The following is a 15925-nucleotide window of genomic DNA, read 5'->3' as shown; positions in this document are numbered from 1 at the left end:
TGCTGTTTCCCCTGAATGAATTCATTGTGGTGTGTAAATGTTTATGATTTAGTTCATTTAGTTTAGCTAGATATTTAATTCTCATGAGTACTTACAATCCCTTTTTGGCTTTCGTTTTCAGAGATAGATTAATTGGTCTTTATAAAGAATCGGTGAACAACAAAAATTAGCTTTCATTTCCTTTCCGGACTGGCCATTCAAGTAACATTGTAATGCACTGTGGGCTTTTCTAATCTCTAAACACATTTAACAGGTCATTTTACAAAGCGACAAAAGGTCTGAGGAAAGGAGATGATGGGTGTTTATGAGCTTATTTTTTGTTCTTTATTGTTGTAAAGGATGGGTGTTGTGCAGCATGATTAGTGCATTTCTAATATTAGACATGACGTCAGTCATTACATGGGGGAAAATGTTGCATTTTGTCCTGAATGAGACCCATTAATTGGCCTGCTTTGACCTAAATATGTTGCTCTCAAGTTGTCATGGAGAGGAAAGTAAATTTTACCGATTTTCATTTAAATTATTGGTAAATCTAAAAAAAAAAAAACCTATTAAATGGTCAATACAAAAGAGTTACCAATTTGAATACTGCCTTTTAAGTTTCCTTTCTGTCACTCGCAGTTCAGTTGTTTCACTGATACTTTATCACCGGAAGGAGCGGTATCAGTATCCAAACACTCGTCCAGTGTGTGGAAATGCCTCTGGCTCCGGATTGGTCAAGCACATGCTCTCGTAGGGTTCCTAGTCTGTCATCTCTCAGTGCTGGTGTGGTGAGGGCGCGCGACTCCCGAGTCCCGACTGTACCGGATCACACAGCTGACGCCGGAACGCGCAGACAGATTCGTAACGAATCATGAACCACTGAGGACTCCAAGCTTTTATATCTGTTTTTCGGAGAGTTGCCTTTTTATATTTTGTTTATGGTTTGTCCGGCTTGTTTTTTGTTGTTGTTCTTATTCAGTCCTTCCAGGAGTTATCAACTCTGATGGTAAGTTGAAACCAAGAACGCGGAGTTTCAAATGATTTCGTTTACAAATTTGAATTCAATAATTCGTGCACAGCTTGATTGCATTTTTAATATTGAGGTGAATGATTCTAGTGAAATTGTTTCTAATAGTTAAAAAATCATGTTGTGTCCTGTTCTGCAGGCTTCAAAATATTTTAGTCTCAACCCAAATATAGCTAATACAGGAACAACCCTAGTTACAGCTCTGCCGTTTACAAAAAAATGCTACTAACGTTAATTCAAAACTAATTAAGTGAGAAGAAAACGATTAATATACAACTGAATTGTGTTTCAGGTGAAACCGTATGGCAAAACGTTTATCATTTTCCCCTTAAATTTATAACCATTATGTATTTTGTTGGTAGTACGTAGGCTACTGTTAACTTTTGTTAGTATGTATTCCAGTAGGAATTAGCATCTTTTTCAGTTTGACCACTAAATATTCTTTAAATGCTTGTGACTAATATTATACAATCACTACTACTGGTTACTCGTATATCTATTTCAAATTTACTAGTAGGTACCTTCTTTAGACACAAATACCTGGTTTACTCCCCTACTGAACAAAATTTTCACTCAGAATTTGCTAGTAAATTAACAATTACACGGAAACGGCAAGTAACATTTAATTAAACGTGAAATTTGGAAGCAGAAAAAAATGAAATTTAATTTTCTTGTACAATGTACTGAATGTAGGCCTACTCCAGATACATCTTTGTTTTATTTTTATTATTTATTTTTTTACAGTGTATACACACTTCTATTTATTCCAGTTGTTACTAGTAGACTTATCTATTGTAATTGAACTGTAAAGTACACAGCAAAACCGTCCAAAAATTAACACCCATAGTGCCCAACGCCAAAATGTTCTGTTGATTCAGCACTCTGTTATTATGTTATTGTTATTTTATACATTTACTGTTTCTTGTGTTACCAATATCAACTGGTATAGATACTGAATACTGGTGTCTCATAGTAGGCTATTAGTATCTAATAAATATATACTAGTAAACCTGGAATAGATGCTAGTAGCTTTTGTATAGTTTCTAATTGCTACAAAATAAGCAATTAATGAAATTGCCTAATGGATTTTTGTTAGTAATACTGAAATGCATACCATCGCCATCATTTGTATAAAGGTTTTTCTGTATAGTGTAGATCTGAGGATTTTTAGTACACACAGACACACGCACATACACATGTAGATATAGAGATATATATGAAATACATGAGAAAACAGCTGCTGTATTACATTTATTGCTGTTTTCAAATATAAACACACACATAGACACGTAGATGTTTTAGGAACGAGTGGTTCAGCCAAATGGATTCAGATTCATGATTTTCTTAAAATGTACTTTTTATTTCTACTGAATACTAATATTCCTTAGGTGGCTTGTTAATACTGGAGAACTGGAAGGGAAATAGCAGCTTTTCTTTATGGGTTAGTGTCGTGATTTTAGCATGTTTTCGATGTATTGAAACAAATTGAATTGAAATCTTACTTGACCCACATTTTTCCTTTCACTTCATAACAGCAAATAAATCATTGGATGTAAGTATCAAAACAGATTTTCAACTGAGAAATGGAGCATTTTATGATCATTTTTCCTTTTATGATCCTATCAATCAGCTGAGGTAAAAGAAGAGTAAAACGGCTATAAAACCCACATTTACACTCAGCTGAAAGTACATCTGGTTGTTCTGAGACGGTCTTGCGGGTTTCATCTGAAATGTTTGAATTGGATTGAAATCAAACCCTGATATTTTGGATTTGGATTCATGATATATGATACAATACTTTATTGGTATGTAGACTAAGATCTTTCCCGTCATCCATCCACAAGGGTCCACTGTTGAGTCTGGTGTTGGCACAGGTTGTGGCCCACAATCTGTCTAGTATAGCTTAAACATTGTCTTCTTGTTAACACAAAGCACTGAATCCAAAAGACTTCTTAGGGAAGCTGATCAAAGGGTTCATTTCGATGTTGTGGAGACCCGTTTCTCTGTTGTCCCATTGTCAGCCTCTCACAGATGCACATCAATGGCTCTGAGGCTGGGCGTCAGGATCTTCTTGTTTATTATCTTTTCTCACCTGTTACATTTTCACCTCCCCCACTTTCAGTTGCCTATTCACATTCTTTTCATTCTTGCTCTTCTTTTCCAGACAGAATCTTGTTTTACGAAATTAAGCTGTGATCGAAACACTCTCAGGATGTTATGAGACATTGTGTTGCAAATATTAGTCCATGTATATCAGCTTTAAGGTCGTCTATAGTGTAGTCCTAAAAATTCACAAAATTGACTTGTTGAATTGAATACATCCAAAAATAAACGAGATTTGTCATATTTGTAAATGCTATTTAAAAAAGTATTAAAATATTATTAAGTTTGAGTTTTAAATGTTTGTAGTGTATATTTGAAAACAGCAGTAAATGTAGCAGAGCAGCTGTTTTCTCATGTATTTCAGAGGTGAGTAACCTCAGGGAGCGTTTCTGCGGCAGTGTGGGAAAGACTTTGGGGTAAATAGCTCAGACTCTGTTAAGGACTTCTCATAAACACTAAAACAAAAGGAAAGCTTCTGGCTATCAGTGCTGGAGTGTCTTGTAAATGTTAAGTCTGAGATAAAGAAAAAGAAAATCAAGATTATTTTGTGTTCAAATGATTCTTAAAGGGGTCATGAACTGCGTTTTTTTTTTATTGTTTTATGATGTTTCCTGGGGTGCACTTATAATGTTATAATGCTTTTTACATCAAAAATTGTCATAATTTATAAATAAAAGGCATTTTTCCTACCCTGATTTTAGCCTTCTGCTCTGAACGCTCCGTTTTAATGGGCGTGTCCGCTGGGAGCAGGGGCGTAAATCGCGGGGGGGACGGGGGGGACAGGACCCCCCCAATCTGAGGGCTGTCCCCCCCTGAAAACCATGCTGAGTATTGTAAATAATATAATGAAATATACTTAAAATAAATGTGTAAGTAGTAAAACAATACAAACGCAAACAGGACAAAAAAAATGCGTTTTAAGTTTAGAAACATTTTGAGTCCCCCCTCCCCCCTTGCCCCACAGTGGTTTGATCCACCGCGCACCTCAACTAACGTTACCCATAGACCGTAGATAAAGTACCACACAAGTTTGGGGAGATAACAAAGCTCTTCAGACAGCAGTTGTGAAACTCCAGTAAGCTGTTTTATTCACTTTAAACATCAGATGAAGTGATTATTTTCTCTTTAATACAGATTAGGCAAAACACTGTTAACATCACTTGCCCACTGCGGAACTGCCCCGGGCCACCATCGTTTTAATTTTTATAGTAATAAAATCATTTGACACAACTATTACAAACTGAACGTTTCTGCTCAATACAGCACGAGCCGAACGGGCAAACAGCTGACAGACAAGATGATTGCGGAAGATTTGGTTTCAAAGCGAAATGTAAAAGCGCCTATTTAAGGGAGTGTGTCATTGTACTGTTTTGTAGTTGTGTTTTTCATTACGAATAATTGGCTAATGAACCCAAAATACAAGCAACCCGCCCCCGAATTGGCGCTCATTCTAAACCTAAAGGTTTTGCTCAATATGAAGTGGCAGATCAGAGGGCTTGCTGCAGTTGAATATCTAAAGATCTGAATATCATAGTATCAAATACTTTGTGGAGGACGCAAGATAATTTAATATTTATAATATGACTGCGTGGTGAACCTTAATCGTATTTAAACAACTATCACTTTGTGTTGTTGGTCAGATAAAATGAAAGAGAAAAGAAAAATGGACATTACATCATTTTTCAGTGCACCAAAACGCCAAGTAGCCTAAGTACGAAATGTTTTTTGTTTTTTGTGGTACACATATCCTTATAAGAAACGATTTTGGCTGTATTATTTGTGTCCCCTTCAAAATTTGCTCTTGAGAAATTTCATGTTTATTGTCCCCCCCAACTGTTAGATGAAATTTACGCCCCTGGCTGGGAGACTTCAGTGTAAACACCCACTGCTGTGATTGGCTATAGTATTACTCTCTCTTTTAGTGTGTTTTACAATTAAAGCTCTCATGGTTAACTAATCGTGAAAAGTGTTACATTACATTTAGATCTATGGCATTATATTAAGATCGTGGCATGATCTTAAGTGATGATCATTGTAGCCGATCACACACATGCTGAGCGCATGAATGCAGTGATCTCATCATTGCAACTCAGTTTCTGTACACTAACGAATGCTTTCATCTTAACTAACAGTGCAAACGTGATATAGTTAAGACAACTTTTAAGTTCAGGTTGGAGTGAGATTTTGATTGGCACAAATATCGATTTCGATCTTGATTCAGTATCAATTCATATGTATATAGCCTACTGTACATATAAGGAAAAACAAGTTTGCCTTAGCACTATTTTAAACGTTTCTTGGGTTAAATTATATGTGCTCGCATTCATTAATATTCACTTGTGTATGCTTCTATAAGTATCATAAAAAATATTAGGATGTAAGTTATTAACGTTTTAAAATGTCACATTTAAAGAAATCTAGTGTTTGATCATATCTAAATATTTATTAAAATGCAAAACCTAAAAAGAAATATCTCCAATACTTTTTTGAGCAACTAGATTAGATACATGTATATTTATTAAAGAGCCATACAGGCACCTGGAGGATAATGGCATTACAAATAACAAAATAACTCTAATTTGCCTCTTTGAATTGGAATTCTCTATTTTAACCTTAATTACTACACTAATTGTAATATAATAATACAAATATTAGAAGAAACATATTTTAAGTGGTCATTAATTGACAATAATTATTGCACAAATAGTATTTAGTACCAAAAGATCATCTCAAAATATTCAATAAATATTATTGAACTAAAATATAGAACATTTATTTAATTGAAAAATAGTTAAGGTGTATGGTCACATTCGACCATCAATGAGTATGAGTGTGACCAATTAGTAAGGAAAACCGGAGGGCTAAAGAAAAACATTAACATTAATTTTAATGATGTTGTATCTCCATAATAAAAAAATCCTGTAAATATGGTTGACGTAATAATCAATGCACACTATGCTGTTCTGTTTGCCAAAACTTGCTGGAAATACCTGTATAGTGAAGCTGTTGTGTATCTGCTTAAGCCATTCAAATGCATTGACACAGCGCTAGAAGTATTGAGAGCTCCATGAACCATGTGACCGTGTGCGGCGCCGCGAGATGAAAGCATGTTTCAACTCTGTTTTTCAACGCCTCTGGCTTTAACTGTATGCTTCATTAAGTGCGCCAAAACAATATTTATTGTTTGAATTTTGCATTAAAACTTAAAAAATTTTTTTTTAAAGCTTAGACTTTGTTTAATATCAAAAGCAGGTTTGGCAATTTGGCGTGAGATTAAGTTGGGCAGAGTGAGACAGTGAGACAGAGCCTGAGAGCGTGTGTATCACGCCAAATGCGTGAGAGTTGGCAACCCTGGTTAAGAGATTTGTTGAATAAAACGGGAGTCACTGATAAACTGATAAACGCGCGCTGCTCAAACGATTGCAAAGGGAGCTTTCTTTGATCATTTTCTTTATAGAATCTAATCACTGTTAAATAACAGATTATTTTCATCCTACTAAGAGAAACAACTCAAGTTGATGTTTAGTCACTGGTCTGATTTACTGACACACAGACAAAGAACATCTGACTACATGAATCATCATATTTCAGATCAGGCATTAGTATGAACACAGTTACTTACATGTTGCAGTACTGTTGAACCCAATCACTGCACAATATTTTGTAATCCTCGATGGCACGTTTATTGCTTTGTAGCTTGATGGTTTAACACTAGGCCTATGTTACATGCGAGAATTGGTGGGAGGGGCTAAACAGGCAGAGATGAAGTAGGCGTTGATCTTCTTCTGCAGAGGCGGTGCTTCACCACACGATGACGTCACAGCCGGGCACATTCTGAGATCGATCTTTTGCTGGGCCTGGTGTCTATAAAAGCTTTTCTTTGACTAGCAAGGAAGTTTTTAGCTCTGAAACTTATTCTTATATTACCATGACCTTTTATATATCAAAAGCTTAAGGGAAAGTTGATTTCTCAATTCATGACCGCTTTAATCTTGCAAGGTGTTCGCTTGCCATTTCTTGACTCTGGAAAAGCTCAATAGTCTGCTGTTATTAGTTAATCCTGATAAATTGTCCATAATTAATCAGTAATCCATAATTCCTTTGTTAGTCTTTAAGAAATGGATGATATTATCTGAATATATATCACACAATGTGCTGCTGCTCTACACTCAACAACAATTTACTGTTAAAATGATTAACTAATCTCTTTTTTTTTGGTCAGATTATATATGGCCGTATTTATATATTCACCGTATGATGAAATGCATCACAATTAGCAATATTTCATAGAGCATGAGGCATTTCTCAATTACAAGTCTAAAATTCTTACTTTTATCTGTTTTTGTCCAATTCTTCTCTTCAGAGCCTTGTTTACCTGTTGATGACATCATTTCATTTCTTCTTTCTCCAGGGAATGCAGTGGAATAATAAATGTTATAGAAAGAAGGGCAAGCAACACATGGAACGGACCATCACGTCCAACATCATGACATTGGATCATAATGGATTTTAAACTATTTTTTTGTAAGTTTTATTTATTTAATACCAAATCTTTTTGGAAGATCTGAGGTGAAATTAAAGAAATATAAATACTTGATAGTAATAGTTTTTATTGCTCATTTTGAATTAGCGATTCAACAGTCTGCAAAAAGACGCAACATTCGATTATTCTTCTAAAGACATCTCAGTCTTCTGGTTGGCTGTTGCCTTGAGCTGCAGATATGGACATTGAGGCGAGGCATCGTCCTTTCTCCCCAGCGACCTCATCATGCTGAACGATGACTTTGACGTGTTGTACATGATTCTGGAGCTGGTGATTGCCCTGCTCTCGATCCTGGGCAACGTGTTGGTCTGCTGGGCAGTGGGCCTCAACAGCAACCTCCAGAGCATCACCAACTTCTTTGTTGTTTCACTGGCCGTGGCGGACATCGCAGTGGGTGTGCTGGCCATCCCCTTCTCCATCTTGATCAGCACTGGTTTCTGTTCCAATTTCTACGGTTGTCTGTTCATCGCCTGCTTCGTCCTAGTGCTGACCCAGAGCTCCATATTTAGTCTTCTGGCCATCGCCATTGACCGCTACATAGCCATCAAGATCCCGCTAAGGTGAGTCTTTCAAGAACGTTCATGTTTGTACATTTATCATACTTCAAGGGGGTTGTTGTTTTTTTTATTCCCATTGTCAGCTAGATCTGTTAAAGGGATAGTTCACCCAAAAATGAAAATTTGCCCATGATTTACTCACCCTCAAGTCATCTTAGGTGTATATGACATTCTTCTTTCAGACGAATAAAATCTGAGTTATATCGGCTCTGGGGTGTTAATAAAGGCCTTCTGAAGCGAACCGATGCGTTTGTGTAAGAAAAATATCCACGCGCCGCGTGGAGCACGTTATTTGACCGACAGATGCATTTTTTATGGACTTCAAAAATAGAGCAACTATTACTGCCATTATAATACTTGGATTAGCCAGGACTTTTTAAATATAACTCAGATTTTATTCATCTGAAAGAAGAATGTCATATACACCTAGGATGACTTGAGGGTGAGTAAATCATGGGCTAATTTTCATTTTGGGTGAACTATCCCTTTAATTACATTTTGCAAACCATATGTTTCATGCCACCAATGTTAAATCATTTTGTCCTTCAAGAGAAACAGTTTTCTACCAGTTATCTACCAACCAGCAAATGGTTTAAATGTCCCTCACCCAAAAATGAAAATCATGTCGTTCCCAACCCATAAGACCTTCGTTCATCTTCAGAACACAAATTAAGATATTTTTGATGAAATCCGAGAGCTCTCTGAACCCTCCATAGACAGCAATGTAATGAACACTTTCAAGGTCCAGAAAGATAGGAAAGACATTGTTAAAATCGTCCATGTGACGCCAGTGGTTCAACCTTAATTTTACGAAGTGACGCAAATACTTTTTTTGCGCAAAAAAAATAAAAAATAACGACTTTATTCAACAATTTCTTCACGTCTGTGTCAGTCTCCTACACAGTTTACGTTGGTCAGCTCCTGCATCAGAATCACACGCATGCGTCATGGTGCTCACGTGAACAGCATCGGCTAATGGGAAGCCGCCGTGCTGGCGTAGCTCTGACGTAACTCGGAAGCGCTGTACTGTATTTACTACGTCAACAACGTATGACACAGACGTGAAGAAATTGTTGAATAAAGAAGTTATTTTTGTTTGTTTTTTGCACACAAAAAGTATTCTCGTCACTTCATAAAAATAAGGTTGAAACACTGTAATCACATGGACGAAATTTTCTGGGCCTTGAAAGTGTTAATTAGGTTGCTGTCTATGGAGGGGTCAGAGATTTCTCTCCGATTCCATTAAAAATATATTTATTTGTGTTCCGAAGATGAACAAAGGTCTTACATGAGGGTGAGTAATTAATGACAGAATTTTAATTTTTGGGAGAACTTACCCTTTAACCCATATCTCACACGTATCTACCCATTCACTACCCTCCCCGTCATTCACTTTTTAAAGGACATCAACCTTTATTCATTATCAACATTATAGCAAGAAAAAAAGACTATGTTTTCTAATGATTTTTTAGAAAAAACCTTGCATCCCGAGGTATGTATAATGTTAGTTTATATTTTTCTCCTCAACAATAATTGAATCTCTGATGACTCAATAAGTGCAATTCACCTTTATTCCTTAAAGGGGCACTTCAGCGCTGGGAAGATGAATGTGTATTTAAACTGTGTCATTTATGTAGTAGAAATGTGAATTTTTTTTTTTTTTTGGTGCCTTCTAGACTGAGAAAAGACAGAACATTTATTTTTGTCTCATGTGGATGAAAGACAACTCCCAGAATGCACTTGCTTCGCTGCCCTACGAGGCCACTCCCTACACCGCCCCCAACGTCGTTTTGATCTTCATAATAATACAATAATTCAGTTGCAGAATAAACACTACAATTAAAAACTGAACGTTTATTTTCAATAAAGTGTGAGTGAGCCGAACGAAAGTCACGGCACAAACGCCGCAGAAGTTATTATAAAGATATTTATATATAATAAAGATATTTATTCAGCACGAGAGTGAAGTAAGATCTGAGGAGAGCGATATCCAATGACAATATTTGCGTCATCGGAGGATTTTTTCCAGAAATAAAGTGCATAATTCTCTCGTCTCAGGGGGATATTAGGGGGGAAAGTACCATAATTCAAATATACTACGGGGTTTCTACTGATACAAACCTTAATGCTAAATCACTGAAGTGACCCTTTAATGTCTGATACACAATGATGACGCGATGTTCACTCATAATGTGCACATGCATAAAAAAAAAGTGTCATCAGCAAAACTCGAAATGGCTCAGCAATTTACTGCAGAGCAAGTACTGTATGCAATCAAATATTAGTGTCTCTTGATGGTGGATCTGGTGAAAATATTGGTTTTGAAGATGTTGAAAATGATAGCTAAAACTGAACCCTTCCAAGTTCCAAAAGGTAACAAAATATGCTTTATTTTATTCTTTTGTAATTGTTAAAAAATATCAGTTTTATTCTATTGCGACAGCTAGAGATCCATCCTTGTTAGATATAGATCCGGGTCGCTAAAGACCCAAATATGTAATAGTGATTTGCGAAGCATTCATACATTTTAGGGTTAACTAGCTTAACCAGCAATCTACTTTCTAGTTGACCAACATTTTTTGGAACATCAAAGCAACTAGACCAGCATAACCCTAATAACCTGCTGGCTTGCGTTGTCTTTGCTGGTTTAAGATGGTCTAGCTGAAAAGTGACCAAAACCTCTCTAAAAACAGCTTGACCAGGCAGGGAGACCACCTAATACCAGCAGACCAACTTGGACTGGCCTGCTAAGATGCTTTTTCAGCAGGGAAACCAGCCTGGACCAGTATGGAGATTCATGCTGGTTTAAGATAGCCTGGTTCTACCAGACTCTCGTACATTTCATTTGTACAGAGAGTCAGGCCACTCTCCATTGACAAGCCTTAACTTCCTTGAAGGCGGGTACTCTGTTGAAGTTTAAAGCTATTGGATCTGCCCAGAGCCACTCTGGATCTGCCATAACCAATTGCTAATGTTTGGTCGTGACGTATGTCATCTCAAACTAGCGCACGACATCTATGTCATCGTTCTCAGCCACTCCCCGTTCGCTGATTGGACCGGTTAAAACCAGAGGATGTACCGCAATCCCAGACGGAGTACTGAAGGAAAATGAAAATTGAACGGAAGTACGTAGGAGGGCGGAGCCAGGCTAGGTTTAAGATGGTCTTCAGTAAATGAACGCACTGTTCCCGTTTGTCGGGGAAAGCCATGCCTTGGGGGCCAAATAACTAATATAAAAAAACTTGGGGTTCCATGATAGGACACATTGTGTCTTTCCAGCAAACATAAGATTCTTGGCTATTTTTGGGTGAATATGATTTAAGAACATGGCATGGTCTAAATTCTTGATTTTCGACTCATAACCTCCCGTAAATCTGATTTAAACTGGAATGTTTTTGCTAATAGTTTGTGCAGATTTACTCAGCAAGTATCCACTTCTATTTTTTTTGCCAGTCAGTCTTTTATCAGATGCCAGTTTTTTCCCCTTAAATTCTTTATACCACATAATGAGCCGATTAGCACTATTCTGAAATGAACATGCTAAATGAGATTAAGGAAATGTTAGGATAATAGTGTCTTATTCTTTTATGGAATGGTTTTAATGAGATGTGTGATAGACCACGTGCGTGTCCACGTCCTGTCAGCAGGTTTTGGGTGGGGGACGGGGATGTTTTCTCTATGTGGCTCACTGAACTTTCACATCTGGAGAATGAGACAAATAGAGCCCAAGGAACTCAGCTGTTCTCCCACACTGCCACAAAAGACTCTGAAAATAGATTTCTGTTCCAAACACTGACATTTCTGAGTACATTCTTTCCTCTTAATTGATCCAATGGGAGAGTTTGCTGGATATTCTGTGAATGGATGCTAGGATCATTAGCACTGTGGTTGCTTCAAGGTTGTTCTAATTCTCTGTTCACGTTGTGTCGGAATTACCATAATTACGAGATTCTACTTTGAACTATATTAATATTAGTTTCTAAGATAAAAATATATCTTTATGTGATATTGCTGTTGATGACAGACAAAAAATCTTCAGCTCTACATTCACAGATGTATCCCATTGCAAAATATATAAAAGAAAGAAAGTAGCATTTAAAATGCAATTACCATTTAGATAAAGTTTAAAATAAGTAATAGAGTTACATTGTGAGATATGAAGTGACAATTGAGATGCAAGTCGCAGTTTTGCATTATAAAGTCGCAATTATGAGAGCTAGGCATTATGAGAAATGAATATCGAAATTGTGAGTTCACAGTTGAGATATAAAGTCATGATTGTGAGGCACGTCTCAATTACGAGGAGAGAAAAAAATCAATGGTGAGATATAATCATAATAATGAGAATAAATCACAAATTATGAATAAAATTAAATTGGAATTATGAAATATAAAGTTCCGGAAAGCTGCGAAAGGCTTTTTCTCTTGGGAAACTCAATTACATAATTCCAGCATGATGTAAACAGTTTTTAAGAGGTGTCTAGGTTTACAGCCATGCTGTCATTGCTTACTTTTGTTAGTACTTTGGACCTTTTAGATGTGCAGTCTAGACAATCTGGAACAAACATTTATGGCTTGGGAATTTGAAAAACATGATTTTCTCTCTCTTTCAGATACAACAGCCTAGTAACCGGCCAGCGTGCCAAAGGCATCATAGCGATCTGCTGGGTTCTCTCGGTTATCATCGGTCTAACGCCCATGCTAGGCTGGCACAAAGTCCGCTCAGAGAAGGCCGTCAACAACTCCTGCCTGCCCGGCTTGATGGAGTGTTTGTTCGAGGAGGTGGTGGTCATGGACTACATGGTTTACTTCAACTTCTTCGCCTGCGTGCTGCTGCCTTTGCTTCTCATGCTGGCCATTTACCTGCGGATCTTCATGGCTGCGCGCCACCAACTCAAATGCATCGAGTCCAAGGCCATGCCGTGCGAGCTCAAGTCCCGCTCCACCCTGCAGAAAGAGGTCCATGCCGCCAAGTCTCTGGCCATCATCGTTGGCCTGTTTGCTGTGTGCTGGCTGCCGCTGCACATCATCAACTGTTTCACTCTGTTTTGTCCGATGTGTGACCGGCCACCTGTTCTTATCATGTACCTGGCTATAATCCTTTCGCATGCAAATTCGGTCGTGAACCCTTTCATCTACGCCTACCGCATACGCGAGTTCAGATACACCTTCCGGAAGATAGTGCGCTATCACATCTTGGGCAGACGGGAGCCTCTTTCTTGCAATGGGAGCACCCGAACCTCAGCCCGAACGAGCATGGCAGGCTCGCTTCGGATTAAAGTCAACGGCCTGGTGCGAGACCTCTACACCGAGCAGAGCAGCACCACCAGCAGCTGTGATAGTGCCGAACCCAGCTCCACGAACAGACCTTCTACCACGGAAAACTCCGTATTAGACAACCGGCCTATGGAACTTACTAATTTCCACAGACATTCAGCACTGAGGCATCCCGAGTCGCCACTCACTGGGAATAATGAGGCCGTTTCGTGCAGGAAGCATCCTGTATTAGACATTACGGATGGGAAGGATCTGTCTTCACCACTTCACATTAAATCAGCCTTGTGCCTACAAACAGCCAACTGCGTTGAACTCACAGAGGTTTCCTGATAAATAATGTTGTCTGAATGATGGATTCAAATTATTTATTTGCTGCTCTGAAACAACGATGGCCTAAAATATGAAAGACAAAATATATTTTTGCTTCTTTAAGGACATTGACGTGGACCCAGTTGCAGCTCAGAACTGAGTGTGTGCAGATTGACATTGTAATGATTTTAATGAAAAATTAAAGAGCAAGGCATGGCTGACTGAAATGGGCATCAATTATTAATATCAGTTCTTTATATCAGATATCATTTTCAAAAAAGGTGCACTATGTAACTTTTTCGTCCACTAGAGGTCGCCTGTTCAAAGGTGTAGTTTGATGACGCCAAGTTCAAGCGCAGAATCTTTGGACATGTGGTCTTCACCTTACAGCCGGTGGAAAAGAATCAGGATAGGACGCAGAATTGGGTGTTTAGATTCTCTGCCCGAGCCCGAACTTGACCCGACCTGACCCGCAGGCTGGGCCGATATTTCCCGGCACTATCCTCGGGCCGGGCCCTTGATCAAGCATTTGTTTGTTTTTTTATCTTTACTTTATTAGCCTAACTGGGTGGGCAGAAAGCTATGCCATAATCAGAAATAATATATATATTTTTGGCAAAGTAAGAACTAATACTACAACTAAGAAACTGAAGAAAATGTGTACAAAGTTGCACAAGTCAGTCTAAAAATGTGTGTTAAACTCACAGCACATGCAGCGATGGAGCGTGCAGGACCACTCTGAGACGCCAGTCATGAGCTGCTCGCTTGAACAGTGCGCATTGCTTAACTAGCCTATTTCTTTTCATTTCGAATTGTTTCGTTTAAAAGACATTTCAAGCTTTCTAAACACATATTTCTCATGTCTGTGAGGCAAGTAGCATGCTGAGATTCATGTTCATGGATGCAATTATTAACGTTACTGTAGCATGAAGCAGAGCAGGACCGAGTGTTGTGGAGCTGAGCAAGGCTGCGGGAGCGATTGTTAATAAGATTAACAAGAACAAGCAGCGGGACTTTTATTATGACACAGTTGCCGGCACCACTTCCGCTTTTCCTGTCATGAGTATGAGGTAACGCAGCTCTGATTATCATAGTCAGTGTGTTGAAAATGAAGTTATGACATTACTCTGTGTTCGCTCTGCGGCTGCTATGACACTTGAGCGTTTCTGCAAAATAAAACGGAAAACCGAGGGATTGACACAATACCGGTTCCTTAGTTAAAATAGGAACAATTTCTCACAATTTACAAATAGTTGTAAATATTTGGGATATTGTAAGTAGTAAGTACTCAACTGAACAAAATATATACCACTGGCCTAGTGGTTTTTGGATATTTTACTGAAAATTTTTTACATAGTGCACCTTTTAGAAAGTTAAAATTTCTGAATGTAAAAGTTGGCTAATTTTCAGTTCATGAGTTGGAATTTGAATCAGTCACAGGATGTTGAATTGGAATTTCTTTAGTACAGCATGAATAAATAATTCAAAAAATTTTATTTTGCCATAAAATGTCCACCATATTGTTTGCATATAGTGTTACAAAATAAACATTTCAATCTGTTGATAGTATATTGATGCTTGGCATTTTGAAAAGTTTGGGTAAATGTTCTTCTATCATATATATTATTTATTTGCTGCTCCGAAAGAACCATGAACAATCTAAAATATGAAAGACTTAAGTATTTTTGCTTGTTTAAAGACGTTGATGTGGACCCAGCTCAGAACTAATAGTGTACAGTTTGACATTGTAATGATTTTAATATATATAGCTGCCCTAGACTAGCCTGGTCCTACCAGACTCTCGTACATTTCATTTGTACAGAGAGTCAGGCCAATCTCCATTGACAAGCGTTTACTTCCTTGAAGGCGGGTACTCTGTCGAAGTTTAAAACTATTGGATCTGCCCAGAGCCACATAAATCGCTAATGTTTGGTCGTGACGTATATATCATTTCAAACTAGCGCACAACATCAACGTCATCGTCCTCAGCCCCTCCCTCTGTTCGCTGACTGGACCGGTTAAAATTTGACCAGCGAAAACCAGAGAATATACTGCAATCCCAGACAGAGTTCTGAAGGAAAATGAAAATTGAGCGGAAGTACGTAGGAGGGCGGAGCCAGGCTAGCC

General features: G+C 38.0%; 1 protein-coding gene across 2 annotated transcripts; it reads left to right on the top strand.

The window, feature by feature from the left end:
- Window positions 1-758: 758 nt before the first annotated feature.
- On the top strand, window positions 759-14439 carry adora2aa (adenosine A2a receptor a). Of its 2 annotated transcripts, none has more exons than XM_079826961.1 (4): window positions 759-988; window positions 7524-7636; window positions 7743-8215; window positions 12826-14439. In XM_079826961.1, exons 3-4 carry the CDS (start codon window positions 7881-7883, stop codon window positions 13817-13819), a joined length of 1329 nt encoding a protein of 442 aa, XP_079683087.1. In that variant the 5' UTR covers window positions 759-988; window positions 7524-7636; window positions 7743-7880; the 3' UTR covers window positions 13820-14439. The 2 variants fall into 2 exon arrangements, with proteins under 2 accessions (XP_079683087.1, XP_079683088.1); XM_079826962.1 differs by having other exon boundaries at window positions 7871-8215; window positions 12826-14022.
- Window positions 14440-15925: the final 1486 nt, after the last annotated feature.

Source organism: Gobio gobio (genome assembly GCF_949357685.1).
Source record: "Gobio gobio genome assembly, chromosome: 10".
In the NCBI taxonomy this organism is placed as follows: domain Eukaryota; kingdom Metazoa; phylum Chordata; class Actinopteri; order Cypriniformes; family Gobionidae; genus Gobio; species Gobio gobio.
Note: the sequence above shows the minus strand (reverse complement) of the source record. Positions and strands in the feature narration are given on the sequence as shown.